The 16,426-nt window shown below is 45.5% G+C and overlaps 1 protein-coding gene across 8 annotated transcripts in view; it reads left to right on the plus strand.

The window, feature by feature from the left end:
- The window catches only part of Mgat5 (alpha-1,6-mannosylglycoprotein 6-beta-N-acetylglucosaminyltransferase), a 280,247-nt gene that overhangs the window by 148,670 nt on the left and 115,151 nt on the right, over positions 1–16,426 (plus strand). For all 8 annotated transcript variants that reach the window (XM_029476546.1, XM_021156480.2, XM_029476555.1 and 5 more), the window contains 2 exons: positions 8,976–9,052; positions 10,231–10,320. In XM_029476546.1, the coding sequence (XP_029332406.1) occupies positions 8,976–9,052; positions 10,231–10,320 (167 nt within the window). The remainder of the gene's footprint in view (positions 1–8,975; positions 9,053–10,230; positions 10,321–16,426) is intronic.

The raw sequence follows: 16,426 nt of genomic DNA on the forward strand, positions 1-16,426 counted from the left end.
AAAATAAAAATACGGTCCTTTTTTTGGTGGTGTTTTTTGAGACAGGATCTCACTATGTACCCTTGGCTGGCCTGGAGCCAGCTTACTATGTAGGACTGACTGACCTCAAACTCATAGATATGCTCTTGCCGTGAACTCTCCTGTGTTAGAATTAAAGGAATGCACCGCTACACCTGGCTGAAATCTTGTAAGGAAAAGAACAAATCCTCTATAATTTCTTCTATATACATTAATAGCTTTGGCTATAGTATATCCTATACTGAATTGTATCACTAATTACTGTTAATCTTACTGTGCCTAATTTATAAAGGACACATTATCATATGTATGCAGAGGAAAAGGCACAGTATAAGTAGACATTGGGTCCATGTAAACACTGGGGACCTTGGAAGATGTCACATGAAGATAAAAGTGTTATGATATTATAAGTTCATGTTTAATTCATATAGATCAGCTATCCTTTCTAGTAATGTTCTTCATATGATTGAAAATCTCTGAATCCTCATCATACTCTAATAGCCTTTTAATTAGGCAGAGACCTGATGAAAGAAGTGAGGGAAAGCTGGACATGGTAGCTGGTGGGGCATGCCTTTAACCCTAGCATGTCGGAGGCAGTGGCAAGGCTGCAGGACACACCTTTATTCCCACCATTTGGGAGACAGAGGCAAGCAGATCTCTGAGTTTGAGGTCAGGTTGGTCCTAATAGCAAGTTCTAGAACAGCCAGGGCTGTACAAAGAAACCCTGTCTTGAAAAACCAAAGAAAGGTGGAAAGCCTGCCTGGTATAGATAGCAAGACTCAGAACAGCCAGAGTTATATAGAAAGACTCTAAACAACAACAAACAAACAAACAAACAAACAACATACACACACAGAGAGACATACACACACATCTTATAGTTTTCTACTTGACATATACTAACATTTTCTCCTGTGTGTGCCTGTGGAAGTAAGTGTTAGATGTCTTCCTCTACCACTTCTTGGCTTGCTTGCTTGATGTATTTAGTGACTTAGTGGCAAGGTCTCTCATCTCTCGTGGGCCTGGCTCTCACCCATTTGACTAAGCTGACAGGCTAGCAAGCTCCAGGTATCCTCCCGTCTCTGCCTTGCCCATGCTGGGGTTACACACATACAGTGCAGCGCTGAGCATTGTATGTACACTAGGAAAAAACAGAGCGCAAGTCCTTGTGCTTGACAGCAGCATTTTCAGCCTCCAAGATTTTTTTTTTTTATTTCTTGTTATACATGTCTGCAAGTGGTGAAATTTCTCATTTATTTTTCTAAAAATGGCATTGTTTGTCTACCTTTGATTGGCATTTTTCAGGGACATAGGTAGAGAACTAACAGAAAGTTTTCGCTTGACTTACGCAGCAAATCTGTCTTTGTTTGGTTTGGTTCCAGCTTTTCTGATATGAAGTCAGGTGGCTTGGCTATCTTTATTGCCTTTTATGTAATGTGTCTTGTTTTTCCTTAGCTTCCTTTAATGTTTTTCTTTGTCTTTGACCTTTAGCAGTTTGGTTATAACAAATGTAATTGTCTCTGCCTTCTGTGTGAGTCACTGAGTTATTAGATTTGAACTTAAAGATTTTTTTTTTAAAATGATTTTGGAAACTTGATGGCCATTATTTCTTCAAGCATTTTTCTTTTCCATTTGTTCTTGTTTTCTTTCTATTGCTATGGGAAAAAAAAAGACCCTAACAAAATGCAGCTTAGTGGAAAAGGGTTTATTTGACTTAAAATTGTAGGTTCTTGTCCATCCCTGCAGTGGTGTCAAGGTGGCGAGAACTTGATGTGGCTAGTCACAGCCACAGTCAAGGACAGGAAACAATGTTTGCTTGCTCGCTGCCCAATTCATTTGCCCTACCCTTCTTTATACAGTCCAGGCTCCGTCCTGTGAAACTGTGCTGTTCATGTACAGTCTATCTGGGTCTTCCAACCACAGTTAACCCAAATAAGAAAACAGATTCCTTATCAAAAATGTGCACAGACCAACCTGATAGAGACAGGCTGTCGTTGGGAGCCCCTTCCCATGGGATTCCTTACTGAATCAAGTTGACAATTAAAGCTAGCTGTCAGCCCATTGTCTCTCTAGGCATTCATTTGCCTGTCCTCTCCGACATGTCCTGTACACTCTGCTTACTCTTCCTTCAACCTCTGTTGTCCAATTCCGATGCTGTCTGGTTCACTGGTCTTTTCTTCAGCTTCTCCTAGTTTACTCTTACTTTTAGTCTGTAAATTTTCCATTTCAGATAGTCTAGTTTACATCCTAGAATTCTTGGTGGTGGTGGTAGGGTGGGTGCATATGTATGTATGTGTGTGTTCTTGCAAGTATTCATTTCTCTGCTAAGAAATCTTTCAGCTACTGATTTTTTTTTGTCTTTAATATTATCATAGCTGCTTTAAATTTCTTGTCAGTCCTCTGGCATTCACATTATCTAACGCTAATTTTATTGATTGGTTTTCTTTTAAAAAAATAAATATTTTTATGTGTATTTATTTTGCGAACTGCATGTTCCATGGCACAATTTGTGGGCATCAGTTCTGCTGCTCCACATTGCAAGTGTGTCCTTAGGGTTGAACTCAGGTCACTAGGCTTAGCATTAAGTACCTAACCCACTGAGCCGTGTTGCTGGTCTTTGCTGTTCTTTTCTTAACCTCTTGGTTTTTTGAAGTCTCATATAGGCCTGGCTGCCCTGGAACTTGCCTATGTAGACCAGGCTGGCCTAGAATTCACAGAAATCCACCTGCCTCTGCTTCTCCTTCCTGACTGCTTTTCTGAGTTGATTCACCCTTTCAGTGAAAGCTTGTGATAAAGGAATTTATACACTTAAAATAGTCTTCTATTGTCAGTCTTTTCTCATAGTTTCTAATTCTATATTGTTTTCTCTTCCCCAATGATAAGAAATACTAATAATACATACAGGTGTAGAGTTTATTTGTCTACCTTTTTACCTAACAGACCTCCATGTTCAGAACCTCTTTGACAGTCTGATAAGAGGAGTCAGGCCTGTTCTAGAAGAAAAACTGAACAAATGTTGTTTGTGGGACTGAAAAAAAATGTACATGTGCGTGATTCGGGTACTGTTACAGTTTCACAAGGACAGCGACATTGCAGTGCCACTTCCTCCAGGAAACCTCCTGTGAGAATGCTGCTTCCAAAAGGTTCTCACCTTATTGCACTTATTGCAAAAGGAGTATAGTCATCCAACTTGCCTGAGGCCCAACCCAAGGATGCCTGCCGTCCAGTCTTTGCCACCGTCACCTAAGCCTTTCCACCTACTTGCCAGTTTCATAGTCTCCTCAGAGTTGACAGCTGAGAATGTCTCAAAATACATCAGCCCTTATCTTATTTTTTAAATATTATGTAGAGAAGCTATTTTTTTCTAAGGATATATAGTGCAACTCTTTTTTAAAAATGTTTTTGAAATATAAAGCTAGCACTCTCCCAACTTATAATAGGGACTGCCTTGCCCATTTACTGTAACTGGATACCTGTGTGGGATATTTTGTGTTCTCTCTGTTGTTGCCTAAAATACTGAAGAACATTTTGTTGCAGGAAAAATGATCCCAGGAACTAAGTTTATTCTTACAGAAAGTGCCATTTGCATAAGATGAGTGCATGCAGATTTATGCAGGACCCTGATTATCCACATCATATACAAACTCCATTTTCCCTTCCAGCCTCAGAAATGGAAATATACAAACACAGGTTGGTACTGTGGTGCTATTATAGCCACTTAAAATCACCAAGCTTTTCTCATTGTGCAAATCGAAAGTATTGTGATCTCAGCATCCCTTACCCACTACCCACAGGCACAGTGACTTAGAACTGACCAGGGGTGACAAGACAGCACAAAGACCATCATTCATAGGATGAATGTATTGCAGCAGTAGAGTACTGAGGGAGCAAGAACCTGCATGCTGTGTTGCATGATGAGCGTCCTAGGGTCTCCTAGTTGCTCTGAGGTTAAATGAAATCCTGTGTTATCATTGCAGGTCTCAGTACCTGGCCCAGGAAGGGTAACTAGGTCCTTAGAAAGCTTTGCAACAATTCCCGAGTGAGGAGAACCCTCCCAGGGGGTTGGTGCATGGGCCAGTGGTTTGAATGGGAATCGTCTCCCATACTATGTCTCAGTGGATGATTGTGTGATTAACCAGCTGGTGGTTCTGTTTGGGATGGTTAGGAAACCTTTAGGAATTGGAGAGCTGCTGGTGGAAGCATGCCGTTATGGTCGTTAGGGGAGGGCCTTAAGGCTCTACACCCCTGGACCTCTTCCTGTTCTCTCTCTACTCGTTGTCTCCTGCTCTCGACACCACGCCTTCCTCACCAGGCTGGACTCTATCCCTGTCCACAGTTAAGTGGGATAACTTCTGATCCTTTTGCATTCATCTCCCTTACACTGAGACTACAGGCGTGTAACTGTACCCTCTTTATGGGGATGTGAGGGATGGGACCCAGGGCTTTGCGCATGCTAGGCAAGAACTCTAGCAGGTGAGCTACCAATGCAAGGTGAGCTTCAACTCCTGAACAGTTAATGTTGCATATAAAATTCTGTTCAACTGTAAAGATCTTATGTGGTAGTTTTCTTTTGGAGTACAGTATCCTTAATGGGATTTTATCTTTAACACACAAAATAAAGTGGTCAGAGTTTTTGTTTTTGTTCTCTTGTCAATGCATATTGGTTGCTTCCCCAAACTACATTAGCATCCAGCAGCTTTCCCTTTGCTTGCAGTGGTAATCCAGACACTGGGTTCTGAGCCTGGCATTCACAAGCCTTTAGCCTGCAGTGCCTGCTCAGCTGTCCTGCCATAGTTCTTCCCATACTACCCCGCATCCATCCTAGGCTCTAATCATCTCCCCTCTCCACCCTCTTATCTTAGGCCTGGAGGGTTGGCAGCTTGTCTCCATTCATAGGGCTGGGATTATCCTCAGTAAAGCTCTCTGGTTTTGGAACACACATCAAACTACCTTCCCCTTCTCTAGCCTGTCCCTCTTCTGCAGCATCCCTCTGCCTGATTTCCCTGCTGACTAGTGCTCAGAAGCGTAATTAGGCAGATAATCCTGCAGGAAGCTAAGACAAAAAGGAACAATAAGTAGTCAGGGATGGTTTGGGCTAAATTGTTTTGGGGAATCTTTTTTGCTTATATAGGTTTGTGTCCTGTGCATGCATGTGTATGTGTGTTTTCACCTGTGTGTTAGCATACACACATGTGTGCATGCTTGTGGAGGTAAGAGGTTGATACCACACATCTTCATTGGTTGCTCTCCAGCTTGTGGTTTGAGGCGGAGCCTCTCTCTTGAAGCCAGTTGAGCCCACCAGTTTGGCTACTGTAGCTACCCAGCATGCTCTGGGAATGCCCTGTCTCTTCTGACCCCACACCACTAGCAACAGAGGCAGGCTGTCACATCTGCCTGGCATTTACGTGGGTGCTGGGAGCCTGAACTCTGGTCCTCCCTCTTGTGCCGCAGTTGCTTTACACCCTGAGCCATCTCTCCAGGCCCCTGTATGGCAATGTGTTTTCATGTAAATTTCTGTTCAGTTCTATAGTATTTGCACATAGGTAATGGCCTAGCTTTGAGTTCTTACTTAGCAAGTCCAGGAGGCCATCGAAGGTGCCTTTCTAAGCAGAATACTATTTGGTCGGTTTACCCCACACTCTCTCTGCTCATGTTTCCTATACAGAGCATGAATGAAGTGACTGTGGTGTGTGCCTGTGAATACTAGACACAGTTGGGTAGAAAGAATCCTGACCTAGATGGAAAATCTATGCTGGAGAGATGGCTCAGTGCGCTTGCCACACGATCGTGAGGACCAGTGCTTGTCTCTTATGCCAGTGTTCCTGCAGCAAGATTAGGGGTGGAGACAGAGTCCCCAGCAACTCAGGAACAAGCTAGTCTGGCATTACACAGCAGTGGATGAGAGACCCTGTTTCAAACAAGGCAGAAGATGAGTAGTGACACCTGGGGTTGCCCTCTGACCTCCACGTGCCATGCTCGGTGTGTAAATGTTCACACACGCAGAGCCACACTCACACACATGTACATACCCCAAAGGATAAAGCTTTATGGTAGAGATTCATGGTGCCTTCAAAAGAGAAATGGCTTCATGAGTTTGATTGTTTCCTCATTGAACTAGGGATCTTTTTCATCTCTCCCGGCTGTAGTTTTAGGGATCAGAAAAGGTAGAGGGTCAGCATCTATGCTTGTGGGAAGTCTCCTGTAAAGTGTGAGGCAGATGGTGCTTCCAGCTCTTTAAGCTAAAATCTAGAAAAACTAATAAAATACAAGACATGTGTTTCAAAGTGCTGTAGAAGTTGATAGGATGCTATTTGAAAAATAGAAATAAAAAGAGCGCCATTGGAGAGAATCATATAGCAGAATCAAGCTGGTCTCACAGGAACACCGTGCTTTCTCTCATGGTGGTTCTACATTTCATACAGATACAGACCGTCATGTATGTGTGTGTATGCATATGAGATGTGAAATAAAGCTACAACGAGGGGGAAACATGATGAGAGTTAAGTAAATAACTTTAAAAAAAAATCATTTCAAAATAGAAACTCGGACTTGGGAACCCTTTGGATTTGGGATATTCTGTTAGGAATGTACAACCTAATGCCAAGCCTATGAACATATGAAGAACTGTGAAATCTGAACCAGGGCTCTCAAGCATCTTAAACAAGGGACACTCAATCTGTGTGACTCCCAAGGGGCTGCAAGTAGATCTTGTGGATTAGCTACACCTTGGCTTCCCCGGCCCTTTGGGAGCAGACAGCTTCCTGTGACCTTGAGATCTTCTGCAGAGATTAAGTGATGTGCTGGTTGGTTGGTGCACTTGAGCTTCACACAAACCTAGGCAGATCTGGGAAGAGAGAATTAAGGAAATGTCTCCATAAGGTTGGCTTATTGGAGCCGGGCGTGGTGGCACAAGCCTTTAATCCCAGCACTTGGGAGGCAGAGGCAGGCGGATTTCTGACTTCGAGGCCAGCCTGGTCTACAAAGTGAGTTCCAGGTCAGCCAGGATGACAAAGAGAAACCCTGTCTTGAAAAAAAAACAAACTAAACCAAAACCAAAACCAAAACAAAATAAACAAACAAAAAAAATTGGCTTGTTGGGATGCCTATGTGCTCTTGTCTTAATTAATGATGGATGTGGGTGGGGTCACCTCCGTGAAGGTGGCCCTGGGTTGTAGGAGAAAGCAGCCAGCACAAGTCATGAGGGGCAAGCTAGTAAGCAATGTTCATTTGTGGTTCTGTTTCAGCCTCTTCCTCCAGGTTCCTGACCTACTTGAGTTCCAGCCTTGGCTTCCTTTTGGGCTGGGAGCCAAATTTGGGGTTGATCATGTCGTTTTATCACAGCAGCATAAAAGTAACTAAAACATCTGTCTGAGACTTAGTTGTAGAAATTCACTTTTCTCCATGGTGTGAAATAGGCCTAGACAAAGATTTTCCAAATAGAGAATAAGTCGTATTGAGTCATTTCTAACAGGAGACGATCTTTCACCTTGGGCAGTTCCCTCTGATTTACTTGTAGGTTCTTACAGCCAAGCTGGCAGAGGAAAGTGCTTGCAAGAGCTGTAGCTCCAGGCCAGATGTAGAGATCGCTGGCTTCTGGCTGGTGCCAAGCACTGGGCCAGTGGAGGAACTTGCATGGACTCCCTCTGCAGGGGCCATCTGATAAGATGGCCACGTGCTCCTATCAGGTGTACAAGGAGAAATGCTGCCTTGTTGTACATACAAAACAGTTGCTGGAGACTCTTTATCTTTTAAAAGGAAGTACGTACGAGGTACCAGGGGCAGAGCGTCACCCTCCCTCTAGAAGATGCTTATCCTGGCTGTTGGCAGCAGAGCTAGATAGGAAGATTTGGCTCAGTTTCCAGTGGGAGGACAGACAGATGGCCATAGTTCCCAAAGTTTAGGGGCGGGGATTGTAAGCTCATTTTTGTCTGTTCTTCTCACTGCCCCTTTAAAACCATGATGGGAAGATAACCAGGCACTTTTAACCTATCAGATGCCATTCAGTTCGAAATAAAAGTCAAGGTGATTGGGTTCTTAAAATGAACCGTTGCAGAGTCTGGAGAGGTGATCATGGGGAAAGCTTACAATTATCTGTCTAATCCCCACTATGTTAGGAAGCCACATGTGTTGGCACATACTTGTAATCCCAGCACTAGGGAGGTAGAGGCAGGAAGAACCCTGGGACTTGCTGGACAGCCAGCCTAGCCTATGTAGTGAGTTTCAGCCAGTGAGAGACCATATCTCAATAAAATAAAACAAAATCTGTGGAATGTTCCTGAGGAATGTCACATGAGATTGTTCGCTAGCCTCCCCTGCATGCACGTATGAGCACAAGCAGATGGGGGGCAGGGTGAAGAGTGACTGTCATAGAGGCTGACATACCTTTCTTTGTAAGGACTGCTAAGATCCCAGAAACTCTCCTTGTTGATGGCAATGCCCCGGTCATAGTTAGGGTTTCTATTGTGTGAAGAGACACCATGACCACAACAACTCTTATAAAGGACACCATTTAACTGGGGCTGGCTTGCAGTTCAGAAGTTCAGTCCATTATTGTGGTGACATGCAGGCAGATGTGGTGCTGGAGAGGTAGCTGAGAGTTCCACATCTGGATCTGTAGGCAGCACCAACAGTGAGCCACTGGACCTGGCTTGAGCCTCTGAAACCCCAGAGCCCACCCCAAGTGATGCTCTTCCTCTAACAAGGCCACATCTCCAGTGATGCTGCTCCCTGTGAGTCTGTGGGGGCCGTTTTCATTCTTACCACCGCTCCCCTGACTCCCAGCAACAGTGTTCTGCTGTGGTGGCAGCCATACCTGTAGCTGGAGGGGTTGCATGGATCAGAACCTTGCCTCCACGGAGAGCTCTCTATTTCAGTTTGTCCCTCAGCCTACGTGGACTGTGATGTTGGGCTTCTGTGTTTTGGTTCTCATGGTTTCTTTTGTTTCCCATTCTTTGCAGATATCATTAATGGAGTTCAGGAAAAATGTGTATTGCCTCCTATGGATGGCTACCCCCACTGCGAGGGGAAAATCAAGGTAAAGTAGAAGTCATGTCTGTTCATCCCAACACCCTCCATCGTTTTCTGCTCCCAAAGATGCCAGTGGGCCTCTGAGCCTTGAAGCAAATCCTTTCTAGGCTGTTTCTGTCCTATTAGTGGTAGCCCTTCTCTGCCACTCCCATGGGGTGCAGGTCAGCAGTAGCTGTCAGCAGTCAGGCTGAGAACCTGGACCACTTCTGGTGTCTGCTCTGTCTTTCCTAGCCCTTCATCTTCAGGTGATCCTTCAAGTTCCAACATCAAGGGAGCTTAGTTAGAATTCTTCCATCTTCCTGGATCCCCAGAGTCCTGCTCCATGTCCAGACTATGACAGAAATGTGATATCTGCATAAGCAAATGAGTGCCCAGACACACTTGGCCACCCATTCTCAACTCTGTGCAGTCCCACTGATGATCAAACCCAAGGTCTCCAGAATGCTAGGCAAGGCCTCCATGCTGAGCCGCAGCCCAGCCTGTTGTGTGTAATCTGTGCAAATGAACATGTATGTGCGTGTAGGTATGGAGGCCTTCTGTGTCATTCCTTGGGTGCGGTCCAGCTTTTCCTTGAGACGGGGTCTCTCACTGACCTAGAGCTCAGCCAGTAGGTTGGCCTGGCTGTTGCCGGAGCTGCTATTCCCAGGGCACACCTGCATTTCTGACCTTTTCTTCTTTTATCTTCTATTATTTTGAGAAAACTGAATTGTATTTGTTTGCCCTGCTCCTAGAAATCACTCCTGGCCAGTGGTGTTCAGAGAAAGGTTGTCATTCAAGTAGAACCTCCTGGGAACATTCCCTGGTGTTCTTTGGGGGCAGCTGTAAGTGCTCATTGACACTTCTGTGCTATTTGGCCTGAGCTCTGCACTGCAGGCCCTGTGCTGTGGCCTTGGAACCTCCTGAGGGTGTTGAATAGAAGGGCCCCTGTAGTCTTGCTTAGCTCTCCTGCCTTTGTCTCCTCTGCTCTCTGTTTACAGGGAGTTCCTCTTCTCTTCTCTGCTCTGCTCTAGCAAGCATCTGGAACTCTCCGGGATCTGAGCATCTGGTCACCCTGCCCTCAGCTCAGGGACCTTTGGCTCTGCTCTACCCATGGGCCTCCACTTGACTCATCCACTCCACTGTGTCCTTTGTCCCCTCCCCCCTCCTCCACAATCTCCTCAGCCACGTCCTCTCCTCTCGTTTCAGTGGATGAAGGACATGTGGCGCTCGGACCCCTGCTACGCAGACTATGGAGTGGACGGGACCTCCTGCTCCTTTTTTATTTACCTCAGTGAGGTGAGTCTTTCGAGGACGTGAGCATCCACGCTGAGGCTCTGTTGTAACTGAGCCTGGAGTTGGAGAAGCTGAAAAAGATCATTGAAAGGACCAGCAAGCAACACCTCACTTTGCTCTGACACTGTCCCATAAAGGAAAACCAAGCCTGGGTTTAGAGTTTTGTTTGCTTTAACTTCGTATTTCAGTAAAATACACAGACTACAGGACTTTCAGTCTTCACCAGTTTTTTATTTTGTTTTCTTTTGTCCTTTAAAAAAAAATTTTTTTTTATTTAGTGTGTGCATGCATGTACAGGGACTATGGCACACAAGTGGAGGACAAAGGACAACTTGTGGGGTTCTCTCCTTCCCTGTGTAGGTCCCAGGCACATTCAGGTCATCAGGCTTGGTGGCAGTCACCTTTACCCCAAGCCATCTTGCCAGCCCTTCCCTTGGGAACAAATCATCAGACATCTTCAGATCCCCCAGCTAGTGGGCCCAGCCTGAGGAAACAGGTCTGTGTGGTGTGTAGTCCACAGAACACTCAGCACTGAGCGGAAGACACTGGGCACGCAGAGCTGAAAGCACACTACCAGAGTCTTTTTAAGTCTTTCCCAAGTTCTCACAAAGGCATGCTGCCTTCTAGTTTGGGGATAGTGACTCGTCTTAATGAGCCTGAAGTTAGGACTCACGGTTTTGATTTGTGTCTCTCTAGTGATGAGCCAAGTCACCTCTTGTCACCATCCTTACTCTCTTCTCTCTGGTTTTCCTTTTCATTTGCTTACGTACATTTGCAATGCAGATCTTTTCAAGGCCACATAGCATTTAACAGACCCCGTGGGTCCCTGGCTCAGGTGACTGCTAGCTCTCCTTTGGAAAGAGTGCTTGTCTAACATACACAAAACCCAGAGTTTCACTGCCTAAACTGGGCATAGTGGCACACGCCTATAGTCCTAATAACTGGGGAGGTGAAGGGAGGAATGTCAGAATTTTAGGCTATCCTTGACTACATAGTATGTTGGAGGAAAGCCTGAGACTATGAGACCTGTCTCAAAAGTAATAAAAAAAAAGGAAGAAGAGTTAAAAAGTTCTAATTTGTTAGCTGCAGGGGAAGAACCTAGTGGGGAGTTAGAAGCTAGCTGTACCATCTCCTCTAGACCAGGCAGCTTTGGAGCCTACACAGGTGCCTGGATCTCACCAGTTCTTTCATTATTCTGCCCCATTGGAACAGCCCCTTAGTGATGCCCTGTGGAATAGCTCCATTTTTTTTAGGCTAAATTAAATGTTCTTGCCATGGTTTTCCTTGTGCAGTCTGGTTGCCTCACTTTTCCGTACCATAAACTGACTAGCACGTCTTATTTGGATGACCAAGCCCAAGTCATCAAAAGTATAAGGCACGTGCCCTTCTCCTACATCCACATTCTCTCTGTGCTGTAGCTAGCATTGACTGTCAAGTTGACACAACCTGTAAGGGAATTTGTAGGTTGGGTGAATTGAGGTGGGAGGACCCCTCCCCCCAACTGTGATGCAGTGTGTCCTGGTGCTCCTGCCTCGATTGATTGCACTCTCAAACTCTGAACCCAAGTAAAATCTGGTCTCCATTAAGTTGCTTTTGTAAGGCATTTTATTACAAAGGAAAGTAGCAAACACACCTACTTTCTTCATTATATCATAGTGAGCCCCACACCCCTCAGCACTGGGCTTTGATCCCAAGGCCCTATCACTGAGGCACCTACATACTTTTTCTTGGCAAGTTTGTTCCCTAGAAATCAGGGGAATCCCAGCACTGATGATAATAAAATGCCTTCTAGAAATGAGAAGCATAGGCTATCCTGGGTGTTCCTCCTCAGCTGCCGAGATATTGAATTTGCAGCAATTGTTTGAGCTTCTTCCTGATTCCTGGCTTCTGCAGCCTTCTCATTTACTTCTGCTAGGAGAGTCAGGCTATGGGAGACCTTCACCCCAGTGAGAACTCAATTTGAAGTATCTCTCGTGCCCTGAGGGAAAGACTCTTCATCTAGTTTAATTTTACAAAATTTCCTTTGTAAATTCCTTCCCTGGCATGGGAGAAGCCAGAGTCTGGCTCTAGGTCCTGATTGACAACCATGGCTCATGTGGATAAGGGAGAGCTGAGGAGATAAAGGATGTCACATTCTGCCTGGGTTTTCCAGCCTCCTCTGCAGCTCCTGGACCAAAGCTGGGAAGATGTGGAGAAGTAATGTGGTGGGCTGAAGGGCACAGACATGGGCTATGATAGGTTCATTTCCCTTAAAACTGCTACCCTGTCCACACTCCCAATGGAAGAAGGGTAGATGCTCAAGAGAGAGGAAAGTAGGGGTCTGAGGAGAAGGAGGAGAGTCCACAGGCAGCACCGGTCTATATGGAGACCATGGTTTCATAGGCCCAGACTTATTCTCTTCCTGAGATGCAGTTACCCTTCAGTAGCCTTGGCATAAGACCAGCTTCTTGCTTCTCATTAGCAGATTCAGTTCAGTGAGTGCTTACTGGTCTCTCTGGTAGTCCCTGGGTTGTCGCATCTACTGAGAGCTCATTTTCTTGCCACAGTGCTGAACATTCTGTACCTTAAGAGTTTAATGGGGCCGGGTGGTGGTGGTGCACGCCTTTAATCCCAGAACTCGGGAGGCAGAGGCAAGTGGATTTCTGAGTTCGAGGCCAGCCTGATCTACAAAGTGAGTTCCAGGACAGCCAAGGCTACACAGAGAAACCCTGTCTTGAAAAAAAAAAAAAAAAAAAAAAAAAGAGTTTAATGGGAAAAAAGAAGAAAAGAATGAGATTCAGATGGGAGAGGAAGAAAGGATGGGTATAACTAGCCATAAAACAGGAGAGAGAGATGGCTCCTCTTGCGTATCTGGGAACCTTGTAGTAGTTACCACTGGTCCTCAGCTTGGCAGGGTCTACAGTCATCTAGAAAGCAAGCCCATGGACATGTGTAAGGAAATGTATCGTGTGGGCTATAGAGGAAAGATCTAACATAATGTGGTCCCATGGGCTGGGCTCCCAAGCCGAGTAAACAGAAGGAAGCAATCTGAGCACCGTCATCCATCTCCGTCTGCTTCCTGGATGTTGATGATGCCATGTGGCCATCTGGCACCTCGTATTACCAACAAGAAGCACTGTGTCCTGAAACTCGGAGCCAGAATCAACCCTTCCTTCTTTAAGTTGCTTTTGGCAGGGTTTGTATTAGAGCAGTTAGCAAAGTAAGTAGTGTGGACCTCTTTATCACAATCGGGCTCTGAAAATGACTCTGACAAGGGCCTATTGTGTCACCCCATAGCCTCAGCGACAGCTGCAGGAGGGATGGTCACTCCTGAAAGGTCCCGGCCCAGGAACATCCTATTTGCTCTTTCGCCATTTCTTAATCTCTGTGGCACAATGTGTTTCCTCAAGTTCTCGTTGTAGTTCTGTTTGTTTTTAAAACCATCTGCCTCCCATCAGGATAGCATGAGGATGTCCAGGCTCACATCTGAATGTCCTTGGAGAGGGCCTAGCAGACCAAGGATGCCCAGTAAACATAGGTGACATACTTAGGCGTTTTCATGTTATCCTTAATTCAAGAACATTCTGGATGGGCTGGCTGTTCACTTTTAGAGTTAGAGTCAAGTCGCCAGTTTAATAAGCTAAGCATTTGCTATGACTGCTAGTTAGGTAGAAACTGGTCTCGTCCTTGATACCAGGTTAGTTGATTGGTTAGTGTCTTGTTTTGTTTTGTGCCAGGAGTTGGGGGCGGGGTGTTCAATTGGAGGCCATATGTCTCCCCTCGTGGCCATCTACCTTACTGTTTAAACAGGGTCTCACTAAGTCTGGAATACAGAACTTAGGCTAGACTTTTTGGCCAGTGAACCCCAAGGATCCCCCATTTTCACCTCCTCAGTGCTGGGGTTACTGGTATGCACAGTCACTTCCAGCTTTTTTTTTTGTTTGTTTGGTTTTATTTGTTTGTTTGTTTAATGTGCTGTGGCTTAGAACTCACATCCACATGCTTATATGGCAAACACTGGACCATCTCCTCAGTCCCGTGGCCGCCTTTTTTGACTGATAAGGACTGAATATGTGGTGTGTAGCATGGTGCTTTGATAAGCATGTACATTGTGGAATGTCGAAGGAAAGCTAACAAATACGCTTTGCATGCGTGTGAAAACACACTTGCCCTTGACTGCTAGTCTCCATGGGGGATGTTGCTCCATGTTTGTGTTAGGAGCTGATTGATACACAGAGCCAGTTATGTGAAATTGAGACCAGTCCCCTAAGTCAGTTCCTTACCTTGCAGTATGAAAATTCTAGACAAGCGTCTGGAGAGATGACTTAACATTAAACATGCTTGCTGTTCTTGTAGAGGACCTAAGTTTGGTTCCTAGCACCCATATCAGGCTGATAACAATAGCCATTAACTCTAGCTTCAAAGAATCCCATGCATGTAGATGTTCTCTCTCTCTCTCTCTCTCTCTCTCTCTCTCTCTCTCTCTCNCTCTCTCTCTCTCTCTCTCTCTCTCTCTCTCTCTCTCTCTCTCTCTCTCTCTCTCTCTCACACACACACACACACACACACACACACACACAAATAAGATGCTAGGTAATACAGCTATGTGGGCCTGTTTGGTAGTTTAGGCTTTTTGTTTTTCTTCTTTCCTTTCTCACTACCTTATAAGTTTTCTTTTTTGTTGAACTCTGAGACCTGCTTCCTTTCATATCACACACCAGGTTTCTCGTGAAGCTGGCAGAATGAGAAAGGCATCTTAGTTTGACCTGCTCTGTAAACTCAATCATTAGGTATGTGGGCATGGCTATTGCATTTCCAGTCTTCATGGAAAGAGCTGGGCTTGTTTGTGGGTTTGGCATCAGAACAGAGACAGACAGACACGCAGAAGACCTAAAGTAGGTATCATTTGAGGGATGGCCTGGAACCTTCAGATTCAGGATGTGCCCCTTGCTTTATTTCCTTCCATCCTTGTCTTTAGCATACCCGCTTGCAGTGAGTAACGGAGCTGCAGCAGCCGCCCTAACCAATCCACCCAGTTAAAACAACTGACAGTTTTGTGTGTATCCTGATCCTGTGTGCTCTATCCCCACTCTCCCACTCCCTCTACACATGCCTGACACAACCCTTCTACCTCCATATCCTCTCCTTTTGTTTCATTTTCTTTAGTACTCCATGGAGTCTAATTAGTTTGGCTGGCTGGAATGTTGACTTGCTTGGTCCAGGTAACCATAGCTACAGTGGATCCTGAGTGTGATGGCCATCTCATGTCCAAGAGACAGTATGCCATGGTTCTCTTCCCCATCCTCTGCCTCAAACATTCACTCATCCTGGTCCCTTCCCTCATGTTCCCTGAGGCTTGTGAGGGAGGAGTGTGTACAGATGGCCATTTAGGGCTGGGCACTCCAGAGACACTCTCAGCACTTCCACCAGTCAAGAGTCTCCACTCGCTATTTACTGCAGGAGGAAGCTTCTCTGACCAAGGATGAGAGTCATATAAATGGCACTCCAGAGAAGGCGGTTTGACATGTCCATTTAGCAAGACAGTAGAAGTTTCCTCTCTATCTGTGACCTCCTTGGCCATTAACCACCTTGTAACCTACAAATCCTTTTTAATTGAATCCCCCAAAGTACAGCCTTCTCTCTGGGAACTATGGCTGCTCTCCACTGCTTGTCATCTATCTGCCTGACACCACACTGGCAACAGCAGTGTAGCAACAACAGTCAGGGCTCCCTTCTTTAGGGATGGACTTGTGAGATGGCCAGAGCATTCCTGGAGTTGTTATGGTGAAGCCTGGGCCCCGGCAGCCCCGGTAAGCTAGGCTTAGTCACCGTCCACAGTATGCCAGAGAGAGACAAGCAGTAGAGAAAGCCGAGAAAGCTTATCCAAAGTGCCCATCTTGGAGAGGGGAACCAATAAAGAGGGCCAGTGACCCCACTCTATGTCCGTCTTCAGGGTCCTGCCATGAGGTTTAGGATGAAATGGAAGACAAGAGCTGTTCATGGCTAAGCAGTCCTGGTCAATGTATGGCCCCGCCCACCATCATTTCCTCAACTCTGGTCTCTCCTGCAAGGTGGTCTGACAAGTTGTCAGAAGTGTGTGAAATCTCTTTCCTGGAGACAGATTCCTTCC

This window comes from Mus caroli, chromosome 1 (genome assembly GCF_900094665.2).
Source record: "Mus caroli chromosome 1, CAROLI_EIJ_v1.1, whole genome shotgun sequence".
Classification (NCBI taxonomy): Eukaryota; Metazoa; Chordata; class Mammalia; order Rodentia; family Muridae; genus Mus; species Mus caroli.